At 42.9% G+C, this 22,880-nt stretch overlaps 1 protein-coding gene and 1 long non-coding RNA gene across 2 annotated transcripts; one reads left to right on the forward strand and one right to left on the reverse strand.

Moving 5' to 3' along the window:
• Window positions 1-13,470: 13,470 nt before the first annotated feature.
• TRIL (TLR4 interactor with leucine rich repeats) lies at window positions 13,471-15,772 on the reverse strand. The gene has a single exon (XM_014893981.2). The coding sequence runs from the start codon at window positions 15,682-15,684 to the stop codon at window positions 13,486-13,488; it is 2,199 nt and encodes a 732-aa protein (XP_014749467.1). The 5' UTR covers window positions 15,685-15,772; the 3' UTR covers window positions 13,471-13,485.
• A 441-nt stretch (window positions 15,773-16,213) lies between these two features.
• Window positions 16,214-19,610, forward strand: LOC148225141 (uncharacterized). Its single transcript, XR_015803120.1, has 2 exons — window positions 16,214-16,791; window positions 17,415-19,610. It is a non-coding gene; the product is annotated as an uncharacterized LOC148225141 (long non-coding RNA).
• The last annotated feature ends 3,270 nt before the right edge of the window (window positions 19,611-22,880 follow it).

Consider the following 22,880-nt stretch of genomic DNA (forward strand, 5'->3'; position numbering starts at 1 on the left):
GAAAGAGAAAGAAGCAGAAAAAAGAAAAACTATACAAAGCCAAAAGAGCATAAGGGTTGCATTTTAGGAAATGTATGTGTGTTTGTGCTCCCTTATCTCTATTCTGAGTTCCAAAAATTCAGCTACTATGTTGGACATATAGTACGGTGTTCTCTTTCAGTCAGTGTCTCTGGCCTTATAGTGGGGTTTTGGCTCTTACCAAGCTCTGACTCTGAGTAGAAAAGAAGGGAGACTCAAGGAGGACAGGTGCATGCAGAAAATCTGCACAGTGCCTGCAGTGAGCAGCCTGACTGTTTAAAGGGATCATTAAAAGGCTGAACCCCCCACGTGCTCCAGGGGTATGCACCACTACCAGTCAAACTCTTAGTCTAGGAAACTCCTTCTCCTCAGGCCAACTCTTCCCCCAAGAGCTTTTCTACCAATCTGGGCAAGTGAGCTGCAGCAGGGAATTTCTCCACTGCACATTGCAGTGATACCTCATGTGAGAGCAGAGGAAGAAGATAGCATTCATACTAGACCACCTACAGGACTCAATTACCTTCTTGGTTTGTGGCTGTCATAAAAATTGAGTTTAATTCTGTGTACCTGCCCACATATTACCACCTCTCTTATTAGTAGAAGAGAACTCCATGGCAGTACACCTTCATTTGTTAAAAATTATCCTACAGCATCCAGCTAACAGCAACATTACTCTGATGGGAGCTTACACATAGACCTCATGCAGCAATGTAAATTTCCCATGATGTTCAGCAGCTTTTAAAGAAATTGCTTTTATTTCCAGGAAATGTGATATTTGCCATTACTTCTAATTTGGCAGCATCAACCCACAGCTGCAAGTCTCATGCCAAGGGCCCGGGAAAGCGAGTGTAACATAGGGCAACCTGTTCAGGGAGAAAGAGAGAAGCAGAAATTCTGTGTGGCAAAGGTGGAGCCTGGCTGTGGAACCTCTCCTTACAGCTGCCTCAGAGCATGGAAGAGTCTGTGATCCTATTTATACTGCCTTTCGACCTGCTTACTGCTAAACAATAATGCTTTGCTGCTACTGTGGATGGACCCTATATTTTCAAGAAAATTCTGTCCTCTTTGGACTCTGACTACTCAGTGCACAGATGGGCAAGAAGGGTTATGGGGTGATGAGAGAGTTGAAACACTCATATTCCTTTCTTCTGAAAAAGCCCAAACAAACAGGAAGATCGATCTCCTGTCTGTTAGACAGAGATGAAAGAATGAAACAATTCAGCTGGCCAAAACAACCCTGTGAACACTTCTGGCCTTGAATTTTCATAACCCGGTCAAAGGTTCTGCATGCTGCAACCCTTTTTTTCTGACCAAGCCCTTGTTTGGCCATCATCCTTGTCACAGCTGAAGTTTCGTCTCCAGGCAAAATCTCCCTTTTCTTGTTTTCCCATCCCTTCCTACTGGCTACACAACTGGTCTGGAAGCTGCAATTTGTCCTCTGGGCTTCTCACCCACACACAGCTGTGGTGGAAATCCCAATGTCCTTGTGCCTTCTCACTCTTCTTGCAGCTGCTTCGCTCTGGAAGGAGGAGGAAGGGTGTCCATGGCATCTCGTCCAGTTAGGAGAAGCCTGCAGAGTTTAAGCCCTTGCACACAGGGAAGGACTGCGAGATCTGAGGGTGCTTGGACAGAAGGCAGCAGCACAGGGCGAGGCACCATGGAGGCAGGCTGTGACAGGTAGAGAATCACCTGTGGTATTAAACCAGCTTGAGCAAACCAAACCAAACGATCCCTACTGCACAGAAGGTCTAAGATTTAACCTCGTTAAGTGAGTCTTTGGTGCATAGTCCCAACACATAATAATGCAAATCATTATAACAGGTAAACATTTGCATTCATCCTCCCTTCCCTGAGGACTGCTTTGTCCGTTCACCTTTTAGAGTGGGAAGTCCTTTGATCATAGATCTATAACTTGCTTAGTAGAGCTGACTATTCCTATTGCTTGTGCACTGTCAGATGCAAATAAACAATCCAGTCACCTTGCCAAAAAGCAGCAAGCAGCAGCAGCAGCATGTATTATTGGTAGTGTTATTACCCAGCATGTTCTGGATGGACAGATGGAGGGGATGAGCATCCACCAGCAAACAGGACTGTCATTTTAACAGCATTCTGGTTTGTGCCAGCTTAACCTTACTGGTAAACTACAGTTTGTTTCCCTCCCCCAGCTTTGTTTAGCACACCAACAAACAAGGGAGTCACAGAATAACTGAAGCACAGGGAACTTTGAAATCCACACAGTGTTTTAAAGAAATATGTGAAAAAAATATTCAAACACAGTATGTTTACATGCAACAAGAATACTTATACCAAAACTGCTGTCCACTGGAACAGTCACTCCCAAAGAAATAGCTTTTGAAAGAAACCCACTTCTCATAATGTTTTCTAGTCCTTTGTTTTCTCCATCCTCTCATATATTATTGCTGCTTGAGATAGCCCTAGACAGTCTTCAAGAGGTGCCAAATTACAGAGACCTCAGGTTTTTCACAGTTAGTTGTTCTTTTCACTGCTGGAATCTTCTAAAGCAAACGAGATTGAATTAATATGTTTTTACTGTATCTGTTCCTCTACTCTGCTGTTTCCCATGGCCTAGCAGAGGAAGTGTGATTGCCAAGTGTTTTCTCATTTTGTTTAATCTGATACAAAAGGTCACCTCAAGTATCCTTTTGGTATTTGCTCCAGGGCAGAATATAAGCGGTGGCAGCCCCAAGAAGAATTCATGTTGCTAAACTTCAGAAATATTTGGGTTTTTAGATACAAACAGATGTTTCCTTTTGGTAGCTTGATTTTCCGGGTGATATTCCAAGAAGCATAATGGGTGTAGCTGAATCACAGATGAATATTTTCCGGAAATCAATTAGTTTCACACACTGCTTCACCAATTATCAGAGTATAACTTCACAGTTACGTGAAAGAAATAAGCAATTGATTTGTTTAATCAGACTCCTATTTAAATAGACCACCAATTCTTCTTAATAGCCACAGCTAAATTTTGCAGCAGAAGCAGGAAAATAGAAAAATTAGTTCAAGTTCAGGTCTGATGTAGATCCATCAAAATTAGCAAAAACTGGGCTGCCGTGGAGTCAGTTATGCTATACCAGTTCGGCATAATGTATTTGCACCAATAAAACAAATAATTCTAGGAATAACTATTTAATCTGGAGGATTTATAAACTGTGGGTTTATGCTCTAATCCTGTAGTTTATTATTTTTTAATATGTAATAAACATAGTTTTAGTCATATCCAGTGCTGTTCTCCAAAACAATCCCTTTTGCAAAATGATATTTAACTTCATGTAATTTTAAATGAATGGTTTATAAAGTCTTCCTGGATGTACTGAGAGGGCTTCTGTCCCCTCAGGAAAATACATGCCATTCCGACCTTTTCAGATGCAAAGTATGTGCTCTTTGGAAGTTTGTATATATGGGTCAGACATAATGACTTTACTTGGAAAAGATGAGTCAGGAAAACACTTTTTCAGAAGAGTAAATTGACCATTTGAGGACAGTAAAAGGGCAGAGGAATTATGAAACAAAGGTTGTTTAAAATGTTTCAGCATTGCAGTTAAGCAGATAAAGCATCAGCTCTAACCCCTGACTTTAAAACACACAGGTCATGGCTCAGTTTTGGCAGCTCTGCTGTAATGACCCCGTTGCCATAATCCTGATGCTGACAAACCTAAAAAGGTAAAGAAGGAGGGGACATGGACAAGGCCTGTTATAGAGCAGAAAAAAGCCCCAAACCAAAACCCAAGAAGCAAATCAAATTCCAAAGGCTGATGAGAAATGCAGGCTGATGTCAGCAGTGCACAGAGGGGTGGCACGGGAGAGAGGGAGAGTGCTGCTGGGGAGACCAGCAAGAGAAGCTGCTTAAAATGAAATCAGTGCCCTAGAGAATTATGCCAGATTCATAATTCCTCTTAATAATGTATGAATTGCTCTGTTTTGAATATTCAGATTCCTGAACAAAAATTCATTTCTGGCTGTTCCTGTCTCATTTTGATCACTTTCAGTCCAAAGGGCACTGTCTGTAAAACAGGAGCCGTGCCAGCTCTTTGAAGTGAAAACACACAGGTGATAAAAGCTCTACCACTGGCCTGTATGTCAGGATTTTACCTCCTTCTGTCAAGAAACTTAAGAAACTAGTTTCAACCGAAACGAAAAGATCACAAACATAGAACAGGAGAATTCTGACAGCTTTTTCCTCTCAGGAGGGGCAGCAGTTGTTCTGAAGAATCAGACCAAATAGATCACATAGATCGCTGTGGCTGTCTGCCTGCATTATTGTCAGCTGAATGATAAAGTTTTATACAAGAAACACATTTCCTAAATCCATAATTCTTCTTTTCTTGTGGTTTATTGATACTGCATAAAAGCAATATCCAATATCTGTACAGGCCATGCTGGAGAAAAATGCAACCTGAGTGGCTACAGAAGAACCAGGTCAAAACACAATGTTAGAGGTACAAAACTTGACACCTCATTACAGACCACAAAGAGAAACAAAAAGTAGCTAATAGTGATATACAGGGAGGATAACAGGGGAGACAGAGTGGGAGATACAGGGAGTATAACATGAATTTGGACAGCTATTCGTGTAATGACCATAATGTTGAACTTGGATACCTCTCGAAATCTATATTTTGCATATTTTTTAAGGCAATATATCTTCTAAGCACCTCCAACTTCTCAGTCACATTGGATGCTCAGCATCCTTAAACACATATTCCATCATTCTTACTGTATTAATCCAAAAGCCTCTAGCCAGGTGGAGAAGCAAAATAAAATAGGGAAGAGCACAAAGAACATTTCAAAGGGAAACCCCCACAGTATAATAACTGATAAGTCCTAAAATATAAAATCAGTTCTAGTGATGTTTTTCACATGCTCAAATTTGTAGTGTTCCAAATCTGAACAGCCAAATGATTATTCTAGTGCATACAAGTTTGATTCCTGCCACTACTCTCACTTCTGGTAGACTTTGGCAAATGTAGTATATGGCAAAGCTCTAATCCATCATAGTTTTTACCATGGGGGTGGGGGGGGGGCGTGTGTGTGGGGGTGAGAAACAAAAACCAAAACAAACCTGTTCTGATTGTTAGAGTTTGACTGTATTTGGAAGTTTGGAAAAATTGTCAATTCTCCCGTTTCATAAGCAGCTGCACACCTCAAGGCCTAGGAGGTTGTAAATTAAGATGATTTTCTACCACAGGAGAAGTGGAAAGGCTAAAAGTAAAAACTTGTAAGTGAGAATGGCAGGGATTTACAGGTACGGCTGTGCTAATTGAAATGGTAGGTGATTTTAGCAGGTTGGATAAAAGCATATGATCAGACTGAAATTCAGGTGTGCCCCAGGTGCACTTGCAAGTGCCAATAAAAACAAATGAGTCCATCATCTGAGTAGATCAGTATCACTACAAGGTAACAGTTTGGAATTCATTCGTATTTTCTGCCTGGGACTTATTCTAAATACTTCTGAATAAAATATATGAGAGACTATTTGAAAGTGCACCCAATTATATACTACAGACGTCTCAAAGAACTGTCAGCACCTTCAGCAAACTGCTAGTTACTTCAGTCTGTGCTGACTTCAGTTTTACAGAGGAATACTAAGGAGACTTCATCTTCAAAAATGTCAGGTTTTTGATGCTCCCTTTAGTGTGAATACTATTTATAACTCTCCAGTTACCAAATCAGCTTAGGTCAATACATATGTTATAGAATAAATAAAGTTCTTAGACGTTCTGGTGATAAAAATGCTGGGCCTGAATCTCTTTTCCATTTGAGCCACAGAAATGGAAGGAAGGGATGTCTTTATTTTCTGCTGGACCTCTATAGTCTCAGGTTCTTAGGGATATATCCTAGCAGGAAAACCAAAAAGCTCTGTATTTTATGCAGCAGATTAGTATCAGTGAGATCCCAGTGAACCATTCCAATCATGAATCATTCCTGAACAAAATAACTTCAATTTAAGCAGGATTTATTGAAAATTCAATACTCCTTCCATTTCTTACTAAGAACAGACTGTATTTTGGCTGTAATCTGTAGGCTGTAAATGGCTGTTATCTCTTATTTCAAAACAGATAAAACAAACCAAAACAAACTCCCATTATACGGAATTTAAAAATGAGATAGGAAGAAAATAAACATCTCTTGGCCTCAATGCCGCAAATTTATTGAAAAAAAAAAACCCTATGCCAAGAAGTGAGACGCCAGGAGAAGCTAGTGCTACACCAGGAAGAGCATTCAGGTGGAAGGCACAAGTAGAACTGTACAGCAAGAATACCAGTACCTTCACCAATCTTACAGGAACTACTGGGAAGCTCCAGATTTTTGGCTCATTTACTACTTCATTCATTTTCATATTGAACTTGGTGAGTTCAGATAGCTCTGAGTTATTTCTGCACCCTTGCACTAAAAAGTTGCTACAGAGTTTTATACTGCCAATACCTAATACAGTGCTGGGAGAAAGAAAAACCGAAGGTTTTGACAAAATATTTTAAATAATATGGTTTTATGCAGCAAGTGAAAGAGGAGAAATTTGGTTCAGGGAAAAATTAATTAATTGAGTCCTTATGGTAATGTCTTTAAATTTCTGAGTTAACAACTTACTGCAATGCTCGCAACAGATTCTCTCTCTTTGGTAATTATCAGCTGAGACAGACATTTCCATGTCAGTTTACACTAAAGTTAATCTCTCTAAGTTGATCAGATCTGAGAAGTTAAGTATTTATTTTTAAGATGAACATTTTAGAGCACAGTGCTCCAACACAATTAGTTCCATCACCATAGAGGCTATTACTGATGGGTACCTACACTAAGAGTCTTGAAGTCTTTTCACTCTCATGGAGTGCAAACAGAAGGATTAAGCTGTTGCTGTAAAAAAGGCAAGCTAGAACATCTGCTGTATGTACTGAGCAACACTCCAAACTGTCTCATAAGTCTAGCATATGCTCCCTGTCTTACAGCATGCTTGTTCAAGATTTAGATCGTGACACAGTAATGGCAAATAAACCATGTTATAAACAACTTTTTTTTTTTTCTGAAACCGTTCTTTTCCTGAGCGTGTTCCTCTACAGTGAAATGTTTTTTGACCTTTCATCCGATTGGTATCACTACTGCTTATCGTCCTCTACTTCAAATTGTTTTACGAGTCACATAGAGGCTGCTACAGTGCTGATCAACTTCAAAATTTAACTTCGGTATTTAAATATTTAGCAAGATGAGGAAAATGAATGGTACAATCATAGATATGTCAATGGTACAATGACAGATGAGAGGCTAAAGATTGTACTAAAATATGGAATTGGACGTATCAAAAGAGGTCTTTCTCACTGTCAGGATAAAGTACAGCAGTGTAACAGTGAATCACAGATACAATTTCAGTGAACTTCTCTGGATCCAGATAGGATACACGTGTATCTCTAGGCAATACGATTTGTTAACATAATGCCGATCTTTGCTCTTGTTAGTAAGGAATTAAATAAGAGCACTATGTAACTATTCGCAACCTTCTTGCCTTTTTCATGTTCCAGCAAAAGAATATTCCTTTCCTGACTTAAAACTGGCATTCAGGTTTATTTCAAAGACATCCCTGAACTATTTGTCCCTTAGGAGATAAATCAATCTCTCAATGAGAAAACTTGTCTCATTATCCTTCTGTATATGATTTTTATCTATTATATGTATCCAGGTCTTCTTCAGCTATTCAAATCACTTCTAAATATTTACTGCAAGTAAACATACACTGAACTAATGACAATGAAACATGGCACACGTGAGAAGCTAAGTGAACCAGGAAAATGTTGGCTAATAGGATTTTTGCCAAGGACTTCACAAAAAGCTTATCTGCTCTATTTCCTTGAATTCTTGTCTTATAGTCAAGGTTTTTGTTCCCTAGTCTCACATGGCGAAGCAAAATGAACCAAACCAGCCCAGATTGATGTATAAGGTGCTATGTTACAGTAAGACATTTGCCATCACTAGAAGGCACAGCTGTGACTCTGCATGAATGTTTTGTTGGGCATTCATTCTCACAATATTCTAAAAAATAAACTATTCACTTCACAACCTCTGAGCACTTGCTACATTACAAAGTGCTATGCATATGTTGACTGACAGATTGCTTTAATGTTTGTTCAGATTCTCTCTTGGTACACGTTCCACATGGATGGATCTCAGAAGTGCAATAAAGTGTTTTGAAATACTGAACATACACAACATTGAAACATTTGGGCAAAAAACCCCAAGTGATTAGAGATTATGTTTGTCTGGACATTAAAAAAAACCACCTCAGTAAAGTAAAGAGCAGGATTACGCCTATATCTGAACACCACAATTTATTAGCTATGGACTGCTCTACTTGGCAACAGCTTCAAATGCACTTTGCAATGAAAAATCAGTTAATACTTTGGTGAGAATAAATACTTTTAACGGTACCCCAACTTTCCTTTTAACGCTTGATAATTTTTGAGATTTATGTATGTCTTTGAGATTTATATGGTCTTCCCATTTATGGACAACAAACAGTTTATTTCTACAACATATAATTATTAAACATAGATTATCAAACTATAAATAAATGTAGCTTTAAAAATCCAACAACAAAGGAGATGTGTGACACAGCATAAAAACTCATAAAGTCTTTTTAAAGTGTCAGATTCCTCTTTGTTATTAAATATCTCTATTATGTTAGAAAGAGTTTTCTTCCAACTATTTATTCATACTGTATTATTAATTCTAATTCTTATGGTCTTGTTTGTAAAAACAAATGAGATATCAATTTATTTTAAAAGACTTATCAAGGAGCATCTCTATAAATAAAGTCATGTACAATGATACTAAGATAAATATTTGTGTTTAAAGACAATTGACTATTTTTCTACAGGAATTTAATTTCTATGGGAATTAAAGCATGCACTTGAGAAAAAGCAACTTTTTTTATGGAGAAAAACACAACAGCAGTATTTGGACAGGCTGCCAAAACTATGCTATATTTAGCATGGAGCAAAAAGAACAAATCCAACATCCAAGCACACACAATTTCCTAATACTTATTCCTCATTTCTACTTAGAAGATATCAGATTACAGATTCAACATTTATAAAACAACTTGTCACAAAGGAGTTGCCCACATGAAAAAATCAAGTACATCCCTATGTCTACGTAATTTGTCTGATTTAATTAATTAATTTTAATTTAAAAAATAACTTTTAGAACCAAAGCTTCACTCATGGACTTTACACAAGATATGTACATCCTTGGTGGCCAGAGAAACATTAATTAGTGGGAGCAGTAGTATTTCTCTCATTCACTGTGAACTTTTCTACAAATATGTATACTGTCATGGAAACAATTTATTTTTGTAGACTCATCCCCTACAAACAGAATGTTAGTTTATTAGTTAAATAAATATCCCGATGAGTAGACAAATAAATATCCTGGAGCAGACTTTTTTCCCCTCCCAAATCCTCATTTTTCAAATCTCATCCAGGAAAAGCAGAAAAGAGAAGGCAGAAGAGACATGTATACTTTACCCAGTCTCTTCTTCTAAAGGTTCAAATGCTAATGGTATTTTAAAATGTGGCACTTGCAGTGCACTGTGAAAAGTAAACAGCATGGCATAAAGAGATCAACATTTTTATAAATTTAACTGTGCTAATTGAGGCTCCTATAGTCAAGCAGTGCTTTCTAACAAGGGGCATTCATCCACATGCAAATATTCACTGACACCATTGTACCTCTGTTCTCTTAAGATTTTTTTCTCTCTAGCCCCGTTCTGTAATGTCAATATTCCTAGGATCTTAAAAAGCAGTTCTAAGCATTTTCAAGTCTACAGATCATTAAGGATTTCCAGTAAAGTTATATCACCTACAGAGGACTTTTCTCTAATGTAAATAGGCTAGATTTTCTGAGACTGTGGACAAACTGAATGTCAAGACTGAGATTGTTTAAGCAGCTTCCCATCTTTGACTGTTTTTTCCTGCCTCTGGACTCCACACCCACATTTTGCTACTTCCAGTACTTGTGTGAGTTAAGCAAAATCAAAGACACTGAGCTGGATGAAAAATAGGGAAGAGGGGAGGTGCTAGGAAAGGTTATTTTCCAGAAGGATCAGTTTCACAGTTCACCTTCCAGCTGCACAGCCAACCATGCCATCTGGATGAAGTGAAGTCAGGAACTGAAAAGGGGGAGCAGGAGGTGGGAGAGGCTACCAGAGCAGGTAGTGCTGACACTAGGGAAGCCCTGGTACCTCTTGCAGAACTCCCAGCAGCAGTCCACTTAATTTGATGGGGCAGTATTTTGGTGATTTTCAATCTTTGATATGTACCATGTTCAGTAATTACTCAGCAGAACAGTACTCAGTTCGCTCTTACCTGAGCTGCATGGATTCCATGAGAGGACACAGCAGTAAATCTGTTTCTGGTAGAAGGATAAACATTTGGAATACAAACTATGGGCAGATTCATCCATTTAGAAAGGGATGTTTTTACAGTCATTCTTTAGAAAGGAGTTTAGCTTAAAAAAGACCCAAATACCTATAAATACTACTGGTAAAACCGGAGCCATGCTATATTTACATTTTTCAGTCATTCAAGGTCGCTGACATTTCTTTCCTCAGCCACCTGCTACTACAGTTCCCTCTCTGCAAAGATGCTGCAAGTAATATTTGCAGACAAAGCCTCTAAGTATTCCTAGTTACAGAGGTTGAGCTTTTAAAAAGTCAACAGCTTCATTCTGTCAACTCTTTTTGTTGCTGCTGTTGTACAGATCTATGTGTCTGCTTCTCCTAGGCTGGAACCAAAAGCCAGTTCCATCCCATGCTAGCATTTCTCCAGATGTTTGCAAAAATTCAAATAGAAGCAGTGAATACATAATTAGAACAACATGCATCTGCTGAACAAGTTATATTGACATCATTAGCCTGATAATACTGAAAAACCCTCAGAACTGTAACTTCCAGTGAGCATAAACTACTGATATGATCCCAAACACTCATTCTTAATTTTCCTCATAAAGGATCAATAGTTCACTGATGTGCTGACCTTATTAGTCTATCTTGAGACATTGGTCCCTCTGTTTCAGAACTGCCTGTTTTAGTTATTTTACTGTTTGCACTGTACAAACATATTAAAAATAAAATGGGAGACGTTGTGTATTATAAAAAGACACGAAAGAATTATGAGACACTGTCCACAGTCCTTGTGCTCATAAAATGAAGAAGCTACAGCTGATCTATGATTGAAGAGGGATGCATTATGAGATACAATGTAAGACACAAATTTTCTTTCAGCAAATGGATTTATTGACAATTGACTATAACCATGTACAGCATCTATGCATCTCCCATTGGAAGAATATCCAGTGATAGAGCTAACGTTAGTGTGATACACAGCTTTACTCAATAATCCCACTGCATTTTTAACAACAAACAGTGGTGTATTCCACAATCATAAACGCCCAAAAGCACCCAGGTGTCCAAAAGAACAGAAATTTTAAATTCTTAACAAAAAATGAAACCTGATACTGAATTCCCTCGATTTTAATTCCATTCACCATTGTGTCTATTGCAGTGAATTTTATTCTATACACTGACAACCAAGTTTGATATTCATGAAAACTACAGCCTGTCAAAATGAAATCCCAAAGGATTTCTTGCTACTGACCCAGGAAACAAGACTTCAATTTTTTTTCGCCATAGAAAAGACAAAGATTAAGGCACACGATCTCGACACTCTCTCCCTCAGAACACAAAGTCTTTTCTCTCTATTCAGTCAATGAACTCCAACTGAAGGTACCAGTTACTATGGTATCTTTTGTAAACACTTGTTCAGTTGAAAAAATGAAAAGGGGGAAAAAAAAAAAAAAAAGAGAAACCCCCCTAGCTGCTTACTTGCAATTATGGTAATAAACAACTTGTAGTCACGAACACCTCGGGTCAGCAATGAATGCATGATATTGAGACAAATGTCTCCATAGCACAATAACACTTCCTTCAAGCCATTCAGTTCCACCAGAGTTCATCTGAGGTTGCACATTAAATTCAAAGGAGCAGAAGTTGTATCAATGGTCTCAACAATTTAACAAACTCCATCTAAAACATTTGCATTTAAAGTGCAATCCTGATTTGGACCTCTTTAACTAGCTCATTTGTAGACCACACAGAGTGAATTATTAATGTAAACTAAACCACCATATTTTGTAATAACAGAACCACATTCTGTAAATATTTAGAAAAAAGTTGGAGAAGTAGAAAGCAACTGACCATAAAATTATTAGCATTGCTCTGAAACCAAAAGCAAACTCCTAATTGAAAAAAACCCCAAAACAACCAACAAACCAAAACAACCCAAACATTATATACTACTGCATAAGGGTTTAACTCTAGCATTACTCACGTAGCTACACAAAACACATAATCTAGATTAATACACAAAATGTTTTATTTCACAGTGAGGTACATAAAGCTTCTAACTTTAGTAGGCTAAGGCTGAGAGACAATTGCCTGTTAGGACAAAAATTGTTTCACATTCCTGAAATATTCTCACCTATTATTGTTCCTGAAGTAAGGCACCAATGATTATTTATCCATCAATAGTTCACCTCTGCACTCACCCATTTAGAAATGAAGATGGATTATGTGAGGGTCAGTGATCTGCTGACCATCATGGACCCAGACAGCTACAGCACACATTAATGTGTACAAGTACCAAGCAGTATTTATTCAAAAACAATTTAAAAATAGCTCATTTGTAAACATTCTACAAAAATCTGTTAGTTTTTACTTAGTGGTGTCAGCAATATATTCCTGTAGATCTAACCAGCTGCATTATTGTTTCTCCTTTACAGAAAAGTATAAAAGCACATTTGTGCACATTAAATTGCCTCACAATCGGTTTGAGTTGAAACGACACAGCCTTCAAACTATTCAGCAAAAACCCCTACATTTCCAGCCCTCCAGACAATTCCCTGGTTGCACACAGCTCAATGAAAAGATGACCCTCGATCCAAATTTTTGATTAGGAAGGGCTGGTGACTCGGAAAGACCTGTTCAAAGCTCCTCACACAGGGCCAGGCCGTTCACTGTAACTTGTTCCCAACTTGCAGTCGGAGGAAACCACCTGTAAAGTAGCACACTTAAATTTACAGCTCTGAGCTTCCTTGAGAGGCAACGGCTGCTGCTGGCAGTAGCTCCTGCCGTTCGCTCCTCATGGCAAGGCACCGTTACCGCCTGTCAGGGCTTTTCCTCGGCTTTAGTGACGATTCCTGACAGAACGGCGAGGTCCCAGCAGACGCAACCCCGTCGCACAGGCAGCCTCGGCCCCGGCCCGCAGCAAGGGCGGCTGAACGCAGCCACTGCGCCGCAGCTCTGCGCCTCGCAGGCCGCGACCCTGGGCCCGCACCGTCCCCTCGCAGCCCGGCCTCCGCCTTCCCCCGCCGCGCTGCCGCGGCCCCGGGGCCTGGGCGGGCTCAGTCGGCGAAGCGCTGCAGCAGGTGCTCGTCCCCGTGCCGGCCGCCGCCACTGTCCATGAAGCGCTCGCAGGGGAACTCGATGAGGTCGGCCTCACTGAGGGCGCAGGCGGCGGCGCCGCGGGGCGGCCGGTGGGACTGGAAGCCCGAGAAGTCGGCGGAGACTCCGGTGCCCATGGAGCGGAGCGGGCGGCGTGTGGAGTAGAGCTGCCGCACGTGGACCGGGGCCGCCTTCCGACGCCGACGGCCCAGCACTTTCTTGCGCAGCAGGCGGGCGGCCCAGGCGGCCAGAGCCGCCAGCAACAGCAGCGCGTTCACCGCCAGCAGCACCAGCGTGAGCAGCTGCTGGTCGGGGCCGCGGGGCCCGCCCGCCGCCGCCGCGGTGCCGCCCTCGGGCAGGGTGACCAGGCCGGCGCAGTGGTCCCGCGGCGCCACCGGGCACACGCGGCCGCCCAGGACGCCCTCGACGCAGACGAGGTAGGGGGTGTCCGGGCGGAGCTCCCGCAGCGTGGCCGCCGGCTCCCCGCGCTCCGGCAGGTACACGAAGCGCTGGAACTTGACGGCGGCGCCGAAGCGGTCGAAGAGGAGGCGGAATCGCGCCGGCCCCAGCAGGCGGGGGCTGCGGTGCGGCCGCACGGCCCAGCGCACCGTCACCCAGCTGGAGCCCACCGCCTCCACCGACAGGTTGTGCAGGAACAGCTTGTTGAAGTCGCACGGGTCGGACACCAGCGGCGGGATCCCGGCGGCAGCGGCCCGCCGGGGCCACGCTGCCGCACTGGGCAGCGGTGCCGGCGTGGGGCTGGCGGCCATGGGCAGCCCCATCGTCAGGCGGGCGGTGGAGGCGGCCGGCGGTGGCCCTGGGGGCAGCCCCGCTGCACTGTTGTTGCCACCAAGTCCCTCGGGGGATGGCGGGGAGGGAGAGGCGCCATCGGGGCAGGGGCCGCCGTCCTGCGGCAGCGGCAGCTGGGCATCCTGCAGGTAGTCGAGGTACTTGCCGGCCAGGGCGGGTGGCAGGCGGCACTGCACGAAGACGGTGAGCAGGCGGCCCTGGGAGTGCCAGGCCGCCAGCCAGCGCTTGAGGCCGCGAAGACGGCAGTCGCAGCTCCAGGCATTGCCCTCCAGCTCCAGGCGGTAGAGAGCCAGGCTAGAGGCGAAGAGCTCTCCAGGGAGTGTGGCCAGTGCGTTGTCCCGCAGGCTGAGCTCCCGCAAGCGGCCGAGGCGGCGGAAGGCAGCCGGGTGCAGGGCGGTCAGTGCATTGCGGCTCAGATCCAGTGCCTCCAGGCTGTCCAGCGGCTCCAGTAGGGTGGCAGGTAGGTGGCTCAGCAGGTTCCCCTCCAGGCGCAGCTCCTTCAGCGAGCCCAGCCCCCTGAAAGCATCCGGGGCCAGGTGAGACAGTCGGTTGCCACTGAGTGAGAGCTTTGCCAAGCCGGGCAGGTGCTGGAAGAGCCCCCCTGTCAGCTGCCGCAGGCTGTTGCTGGCCAGCAGCAGGGTGTGAAGGGAGCGCAGCGGCCCAAAGATGTCTGAGTGGCGAAGGGAGCTCTGCTGGTTCCCTGAGAGGTCGAGGAAGCGCAACTTGGCCAGGCCAGTGAAGGCACCGCGACTCAGCCAGCGGATGCGGTTGGACTCCAGGTGCAGATAGAGTAAGTTTGGCAGCCCTGAGAAAGTGGAATCGCCCAGCGAGCCCAGCTCATTGCCATCGAGTCGCAGCTTGACGAGGCTGTCAAGGCCAGAGAAGGAGGCAGCGCTGAGGCGGCCGATCTCGTTGGCGTTCACGTAGAGGATGCGCAGCTTAGCCAGGGTGCTGAGCGTGCCAGGGGCCAGCGCTGGCAGCAGGTTGTTGCCCAAGTAGAGCTCCTCCAGCCGCTCCAGGCGCTCAAAGGCCTTGGGGTGCAGCGAGCGGATCCGGTTGTACTGCAGGTCCAGGCGCTGGAGCCCCGCCAGGCGGTGGAAGTCGAAGGCGGAGATGTTGGCGATGAAGTTGCCCCCGAGGCTGTAGGTGAGGATATCCTGCGGCTCGGCAGTCTTGGGCACGGAGCGCAGGCCCCGGTTGGTGCAGAGGAGGTGCTGGTGCTGCTGGCAGTCGCATGGCTCGGGGCAGATGGGTTCGGCCGCGGGCAGCAGCAGCAGCAGGATGAGGGGGACGGAGCCCCAGAGCACCCGCGGCAGCACCATCAGGCGGACCCGGCGCGGCGCCCCCATCCCGGGACGAGCCGTGGGCTGCTTCCCCCGCCGGCTTTGTGTCTCTCCGGCATCCCCTCCGCCTCCTCCGCGGCTGCTAATGGGCCCCTCCTCTGCTGCGCGCCGGGCTGAGCTCCGCACCGGGCAGGCAGGCGCGGCGGCTGCAGGTCGCGGTGCCCGGTACCATGGGCTCGCCCGAGCCGGCCGGGAGCTCTGCCGGGGCCGCCGCCCGGGCTCTGCCGCCCGTCGCGGCCCGCGGGCTGCGGGGCGGCGGTGGCGGAGCCGGCGCTGCCGCGGGGGGCGGGCGCGCAGCGGAGCGGAGCGGCGGGGCTGCTCCGCCGGCTCTCCCAGGGGCCGAGGGGGCGGGCGGGGAGGGGACGGCAGGGGGGCGGCGGGCGGAGCGGGGAGCGGGAGAAAGACGAGCTCCGAAAGTTGCCGAGAAAACTCAGCGGAAATTCGTACTTCCCACACTGTGCCCTGGGGGACCGGAGGATCGGATGGAGCGGGGGAGAGGGAGGACGGCGCGGCGGGGGGGCGGGGGGAGGAAGCCCGCAGCCGGTCCTGGCTCGGCTCAGCCCCGGCAGCGAGCAGGGGCGCAGAGTGGGAAAGTAGGAATTGGAACCGGCTGTGGCTGCCTCCCGGCCACATGGGTTGCAGATAGAGCTGCTCATCGGGGAGGGGGAAGGGAACAGAAGTAAACTAGACGTCGTCTGCCCACCCGATATTTTTTTTCCTTGTATTTAGAAACCTGCCAAAAAGCAATAGTTACGGTTTGCAACAGATTGAGGACTTTTCTTTGTGTTGCGCAAACGGCAATCAGAGGACTAAGCCTCCTGTAGTACATAAGGGAATGAATTTTCGTTCTTTCTCCGCACCGTCCTGCCCAGTAGGTTCCCAACAACGCTGCCAGTGAGGATGCAGTTGAACATGGCTCCAGCTCCATGAGTGACTTGTCAGAATGATCCAGATGTTCTTCAGAAATTCCCATTTTGAAGATTCTTCTTGCTCAACAGCACACAAATTCAGAGCAAAAGCAAAGTGCTGGAAAGCATACTGAAAACGAAATATAATGGGTACCCATCCTTTCAATGACTTGCCTTTCCCGTTGGAAGTTTTTGTTTTTCTAAGGTATCACCAATCGAGTAACTAAGTGCTTAAGAGCAGGAGGAAATGCTTTAATACTTAGGTATATAAGATATCCAAGGATGATGAGGGAAAGAAGGTAATGACCAGACTACTGTGTTGCAAATTTAATAGATACGTTGGAAGCTGTTAGCACATGAAGTCGTATGCAACTTCACACACTTAGAATGCATTTCTGGACTAAAGCTGTGTACGAGCCCTGCTTCTTTCACCAAAAGGCAGAATTTAGATAGCTTTTGTGGGAGCTTTGTTTTAGTGGCCATGTCAACATGAGCAGGTAGCATGAGTGGTACTTTGTGGTGAGGCCCTCTTGTCTGCTTTCATGTTGCTTTGATCTAACTCTGATTTGGTCCTGAAGAAACCTTGCCATCAAGCAGGCCTGTTCTTTGCTTACCTTGTTTTAAATTTGTGTCCTAAATTGTTGATGTTTTCTGAATGTGGACTCAAGAGCCTTGTTTACTTCTTGAATGAATAAGAATGTTTCTGTTTAAATTATTTTAACTACTGTATTTTGAACATGCTTGATTAGTAAGATGTTTTTTCCTGAAATCAGTCTGAATAAGTTTCACAAAAAGAACATTTGCTAGCCTCTTTTATTCATTTTCCAGGTTACTCAGAAACCTGTCCAACATTTATTCATGATGCGAATGACCATGGGTAAAGAATCCAGACCTTTAAGCTCAGTCTCCTCCTTATTGACTATTTTTTCATTTTTCAACTTCTTCTTTTCAATGCATCACATCATGTCTAATATTCAGGAAAAAGTAGATCTATTATTTTCTCCTGCAAAGATTCCCTGTTTCTTTCCTCATTTTTGAAGCCCCCATGGTTCAGGGAAACTCTGAAAGTTTTCTTTAATTCTGAGCAAAGACTAACTGACTAGTGATACATTTGCTTAACTGGGGTGTACTTTAAATAGTGGAATTTTAGAAAACCATTAAACCATTCTGTATAATGGTATGCTTATTTTCTGTTCCTTTGGGTTATTCTTTTGAAACATGGTTAAGCTTATAAGGGCAATTTATAAACTGTCCTTCCTGTAGGAACACCATAGATCTTTTTCTAGTCATATGTCATTGCCAATGCTTAAAGTCAGATTTTGTCTTATGTGTTGCTTTTGATTTATGTCTTCTGAAACTTAGCCAGTATGATTATTTTCACTGTGTTTGGGGAATTATAAGTGTCAGGAATTAAAAAAAAAAACAACGAACTACAGATTCTTAGGAAGACAATTCATCACACCGAAAGTATTTTATACCAGAAATGAAATAAAGAATTGCATTTTTTTTTTTAATTAATTCAAGTAGGAAGTTTAATATTCAAAATGCATTAGAAACACAGTTGTTGAGATGAAAGATGCCACGTTTGTTTTCCTACTTTGGAAGAGGAGCTTTCCCATTGCTGTAGTTCTTGTTTCCTTATCCAAGCACACAATAAAATTTTAATGCATGATTGAGAAGTAGTAATCTTTTTGTACCCCAACCTGAAAAAGCATAAATCCACCTATGAAAAAAACTGGGTAGAGGGAGAATTAGAAGTAACCTATTCTTAAAAGCTTTAAAGGTTATCTTAAAGCATACCTTCATGGTTAAGATTTGAAGTCTGAGGACTTTGAAGGGCCCAGAAAAAATAGTGAGATCAGAAATACCATCTTTCCACTGAGACATATCTATTCCTATGATAATTATGAGGGAACTGACCTTAAATAAGGTATTGTTTCATGGCTAAATGGTAACCATATGTTTGTTGTACTTAATACCTCTGATTTCCTTTATTTGGTTTGTTATTTTTTTTCAAGAGATGTTTTTAGGCACTGGTGAGAGTACTGGTGATTGAAAGTGAACACGTATTTGTAGGCAGAATGCAAAATAGAGTGAAATAAGCAACATTCTCAATTAGCCTATCCCAGCATATACTGACTGTGGCGATTCCACCATGAGAAATTTCCATTAAATAAAATTAATGTCTCTTGACTCCAGAATAAGAGAACTGGTGCTGAATTGGTAAGTTTAAAGGCTGTTATCTGATAGATTTATGCAGTTGCTAGGAATGGTAACTAATCTGGAGCTAAATCTCAAAAGAGGAACATTTTGATTATACAATTTTTCTGCCCACTGCACATCGCAAATGTTTTCATCTGAACTTGTGAAAAACTGTTTCTAGAAGTCAGCTTTGAACTTTCTCACCAAACTAACTGACTTCAGAGAAACTTTACTCAACCTTAGTGTCAGAATTCCGCTTTAAATGAATAAAATTTTCTCTAAATTGATATATCAGCGTGTTTCGTTGGTTACAACAGAAGAGCTTAATTTGAAGTTATTTGACTTACACTGTCATAAGAAGTTGTTGGATACATTACTCCATGAGTCATGCCAAGTTTCCCTGAAGTAAGAACAAAGAAAAATGAAGATCCTACATCATTCCTGTTTTCTAGCTGATGAAATTTTACTATATGGATCTATACTTTTACAGTTATTTTTGATTTTCAAAGAGATGAAAGTCTTGAGGAGCATTGTGAAGTATTAACAAAACTGGTTCATACACCATCTTCATTAGTGGCTCCTACAGCCCATGGGTTAAAGAATTTTTGAAGTGTTCTCCAGTTTTTTTATATTCCATATGTCAGTGGAATATATATATATGTAATGCAATTACTATAGTGTATGGAAAATAGAATTCTTATGCCAAAAGTGTTATTTTTTTTCTTCAGAATTGCACAAACAGTTCACCTATATTGTGTAATTTAGGTTGATTGTGCTTACTGTAAATAATTAAAAATTTAAATAAACCTTTTCCTGATACCATGGTTTGTGTGTAATGAAATGTCAGTAGCTGCATCCAGTTCTTCAGGAATAAAGCATGACTCCCTGGCCAGCAGTTAATATTACATGCCTGTTCAGATCCACAGGATGAAATCTACCAGATGTTTTAGAGATATCTACTCCTATCATCCATAGAAGTCTGTGGCCTACAAAACTCTGCTGCAAATATCTTCAATCTTTTCAGAATAAACATCTGAGTAAAGTATTTGTGGGTTTTTGACATATGATACCAGTCTAGACATGCATTTACTTTTGTGCGTGTGCTTTGTCAAGCAATCAAACCCCACTGGATTTTGTACAGTGTAGGATGTGCCTCTCTGACTTCCTCTGGACAGGCAGTTCCCGGACTTTGTGTTAATTGCAGTAATTGCTTCCTTTGTGCATATCAATTTACTTACCAAATAATTTCAAATCTGTTTTGTGGTGTTTCCCTGCCCAAACTGTGTGAAACCAGTAGTAGCTATATCCACAGGTACACTGTATTCATGTGTTCTCTCTGCAAGTGGAAATCAGCTAGCTCAATCTGTACAGTTAAATGCAAATCAAAGAGTGGATGCTGTTGCTGTAGTATCAGTATTTCAAAACAATAAATGGAGAGTTAGGTGTCTGTGTTGTTCTGTGCAGTGATGTCTGCCAGTTTGTATAGGTGAGATTCACTGAATCATACTTGCAAAAGTCTAAGCAATTATTTAGCTGACATATTTGGCTTTATACAACACTCCTTTCCTGAGGGAGAAACTCCTTAGTGAAAGTACATACTTTTTGCATGGTTCAGCATCTGTGACTGTAAGAAAGGAGAGAGCCCTACTCGTGTCACGATAAGAGTGGTGTAATTTATGTAAAACAAATGCATATGTAGCTTATGCAGGGCCAATTAGCTGCTGCAGTGTCTGCAATTCTTTCACATGGTTATCTATCTGTTTATATATCCAATCTTTGCAGTATTGTTAGACCACTTTTTCCATAATGGGGTAACAAATCAGGCAAGTGTTCTTGCAAACATTTTCTTCTTCTCTTTCTCCATAAAAGGGTATGTGTGCTTATGGCAATCTCTTTCATAGTGGTTAATACCCTTGACATGTTTTTAGTGTGATAGATGCTCTATTCTGTTCCTATCATCCCATAATTTGGAGAGTCTATAGCTGAAAAGACCTAAAAAAAAATGCCACTTAGACCAGTACTTCTATTACTAATTGGTAAAATATGTTCTGATAGATGGCAGAAAAACAGAAAACACTCACTGTTTGATGCAATTTTCCTGTATCAGGTTAGAAGGAATTGCTCAGTGCCACTTAGTCCAGCCTTCCAACTAGATCTGGTTGCTCAGGGCTCTGACAAGTCTCCAAGGGTGGAGGATCATGGTGTCTCCCATTAGCTAGCTGAAGACAGCAGAGTTCTCTTACAGCTAAACAAATATTTTTCTTTAAGTTGCTCTTCATGCTCTGGGGAGTATTCAGCCTCATGACTATTTGTGGGCCTCCACTGTACTTCCATTGATCAATGACGTTGTTCTTGTATTGAGGCAACCAAAAATCCCAAGGCCACTAAGATGATTAAGTGACTGGAACGACTGGAGCATCCATTTTACAAGGACACGCTGAGAATGCTGGAAGATGAGCCTAGAGAAGAGAGGGTTCAGGGGGATCTCATCAAGTATGGTAATACTTGAAAGTAGGGTGCAGGGAGGATAGAGCCAGCTGCTTTTTGGTAGTGCCCAGTGACAGGACCAGAGGCAGTGGGCTTAAACTGGAGGCTTGATGTATGAACATCAAGAACCACTTCTGCACTGTAAAAGTGGTGGAGCACTGGCCCAGGTTTTCCCAGGGAGCTGTGGAGTCTCCATCCTTGAATATATTCAGAAGTCAAAACCACTGTCCAATGACTTTGCATTTGCCTTTGTTCAGTTTCAAGAGCATTCAGTTGTCGCATTCATCCAGTTACTTGAGGCCCCTCTGAAGATCACTCTTGTCCTCCAGCATATTGGATACTGCCTTATACATTATCATCCATGATGCTGCAGAATGTGCACTCTGTCCCATTCTGCTGCTTGTTAATAAGGATGTGAAGAGAATTAAATTATGTTAGGGAGTGGATAAAGACCCACTTTTGATATCTGGGACATGACAGTAGCAACTGACTGCCAGCTGGACTTAGTATTACTGATCAGAACACAATTTGTATGGGAATCCAACTGATTTTCCATACACTTTATCCACTTATTTAGCCTATGTCTCACCAATGCTGCTGTAGTGATATTACAGGACACTATGCTAAAATCAAAGTAAACATCATATATTTCTCATCCTTTGTCCACTCACCCTTAGTGACTTTATCATCAAAGGTATTTAGGTTGGTTAGACCCAGTTTATCCTCAATGAATCCACACTGGGTATTTTCAATCACCTTTTTGCCCTTTATGTGCTCAGAACATCTCAGAAGGCTTGCTCCAGAACCCTCCTAAGACCAGAGGCAAGGCTGAGTGGCATGTGGTGCCCTGGTTCCTCATTGCTCTACTTGAAGATGGCCTTTTTCCAGTCGTTTGGACCTCCCACAATTCCCATAATCTTTTGAAGACAGTGGAGAGCAGCCTTGCAATGCAATCAACCAACCAAGACATTTGATGGGCCTGTCCAGGCCCATGGACTTGTATAAACACAATTAGCTTCAGTGGTTTCTGATTTGGTCATTGTTGTGGGCAATGCTTTACTCCTACAGACTCTGCTACTAATATGAAGAAGCTGGGACACCTTAGGAAAAAAAACTTTGCCAATAAAAACAGAAGCACAAAGGCATTTAATACCTCAGACTTTTCCATTTAATTTATCACTAGATGCACTGCCCTGTTAAGCAGTGGTCTCACCTCTTTAGTCTTTTTTTTTGCTGATGGTTCTGAAGCCTTCCTTATTTTTCATTTTCATATCTCTAGGTACTTTTGTCTTCTGCTGAGCTTCGGCTCTCTTGTCTACATATCCCTCTGCTCAGACAGTGTCTCTCTTTCTTCAAGTAGTCTGCTGCATTGTCCATCTCCTGTGGTCTTCTGCCATACTTGCTTGCTTTCCTGAGTGTAAGGAAGGACCATTCTTGTGCTTTGATAATGATTTTAAACTCCACAATGCCATAGTCATTGCAGGTTTTCCTCAACTTTCACAACCCTAGCTTGTTCTTGCTTGTTCATGGAAGCAGGTGCATCAGAGTACCTACTTAGCTTGTCAGTTATCTGTATCAAAAAATTGTCATCGGTATGTAAATACT

This window comes from Sturnus vulgaris, chromosome 1 (assembly GCF_052056855.1).
Source record: "Sturnus vulgaris isolate bStuVul1 chromosome 1, bStuVul1.hap1, whole genome shotgun sequence".
Classification (NCBI taxonomy): domain Eukaryota; kingdom Metazoa; phylum Chordata; class Aves; order Passeriformes; family Sturnidae; genus Sturnus; species Sturnus vulgaris.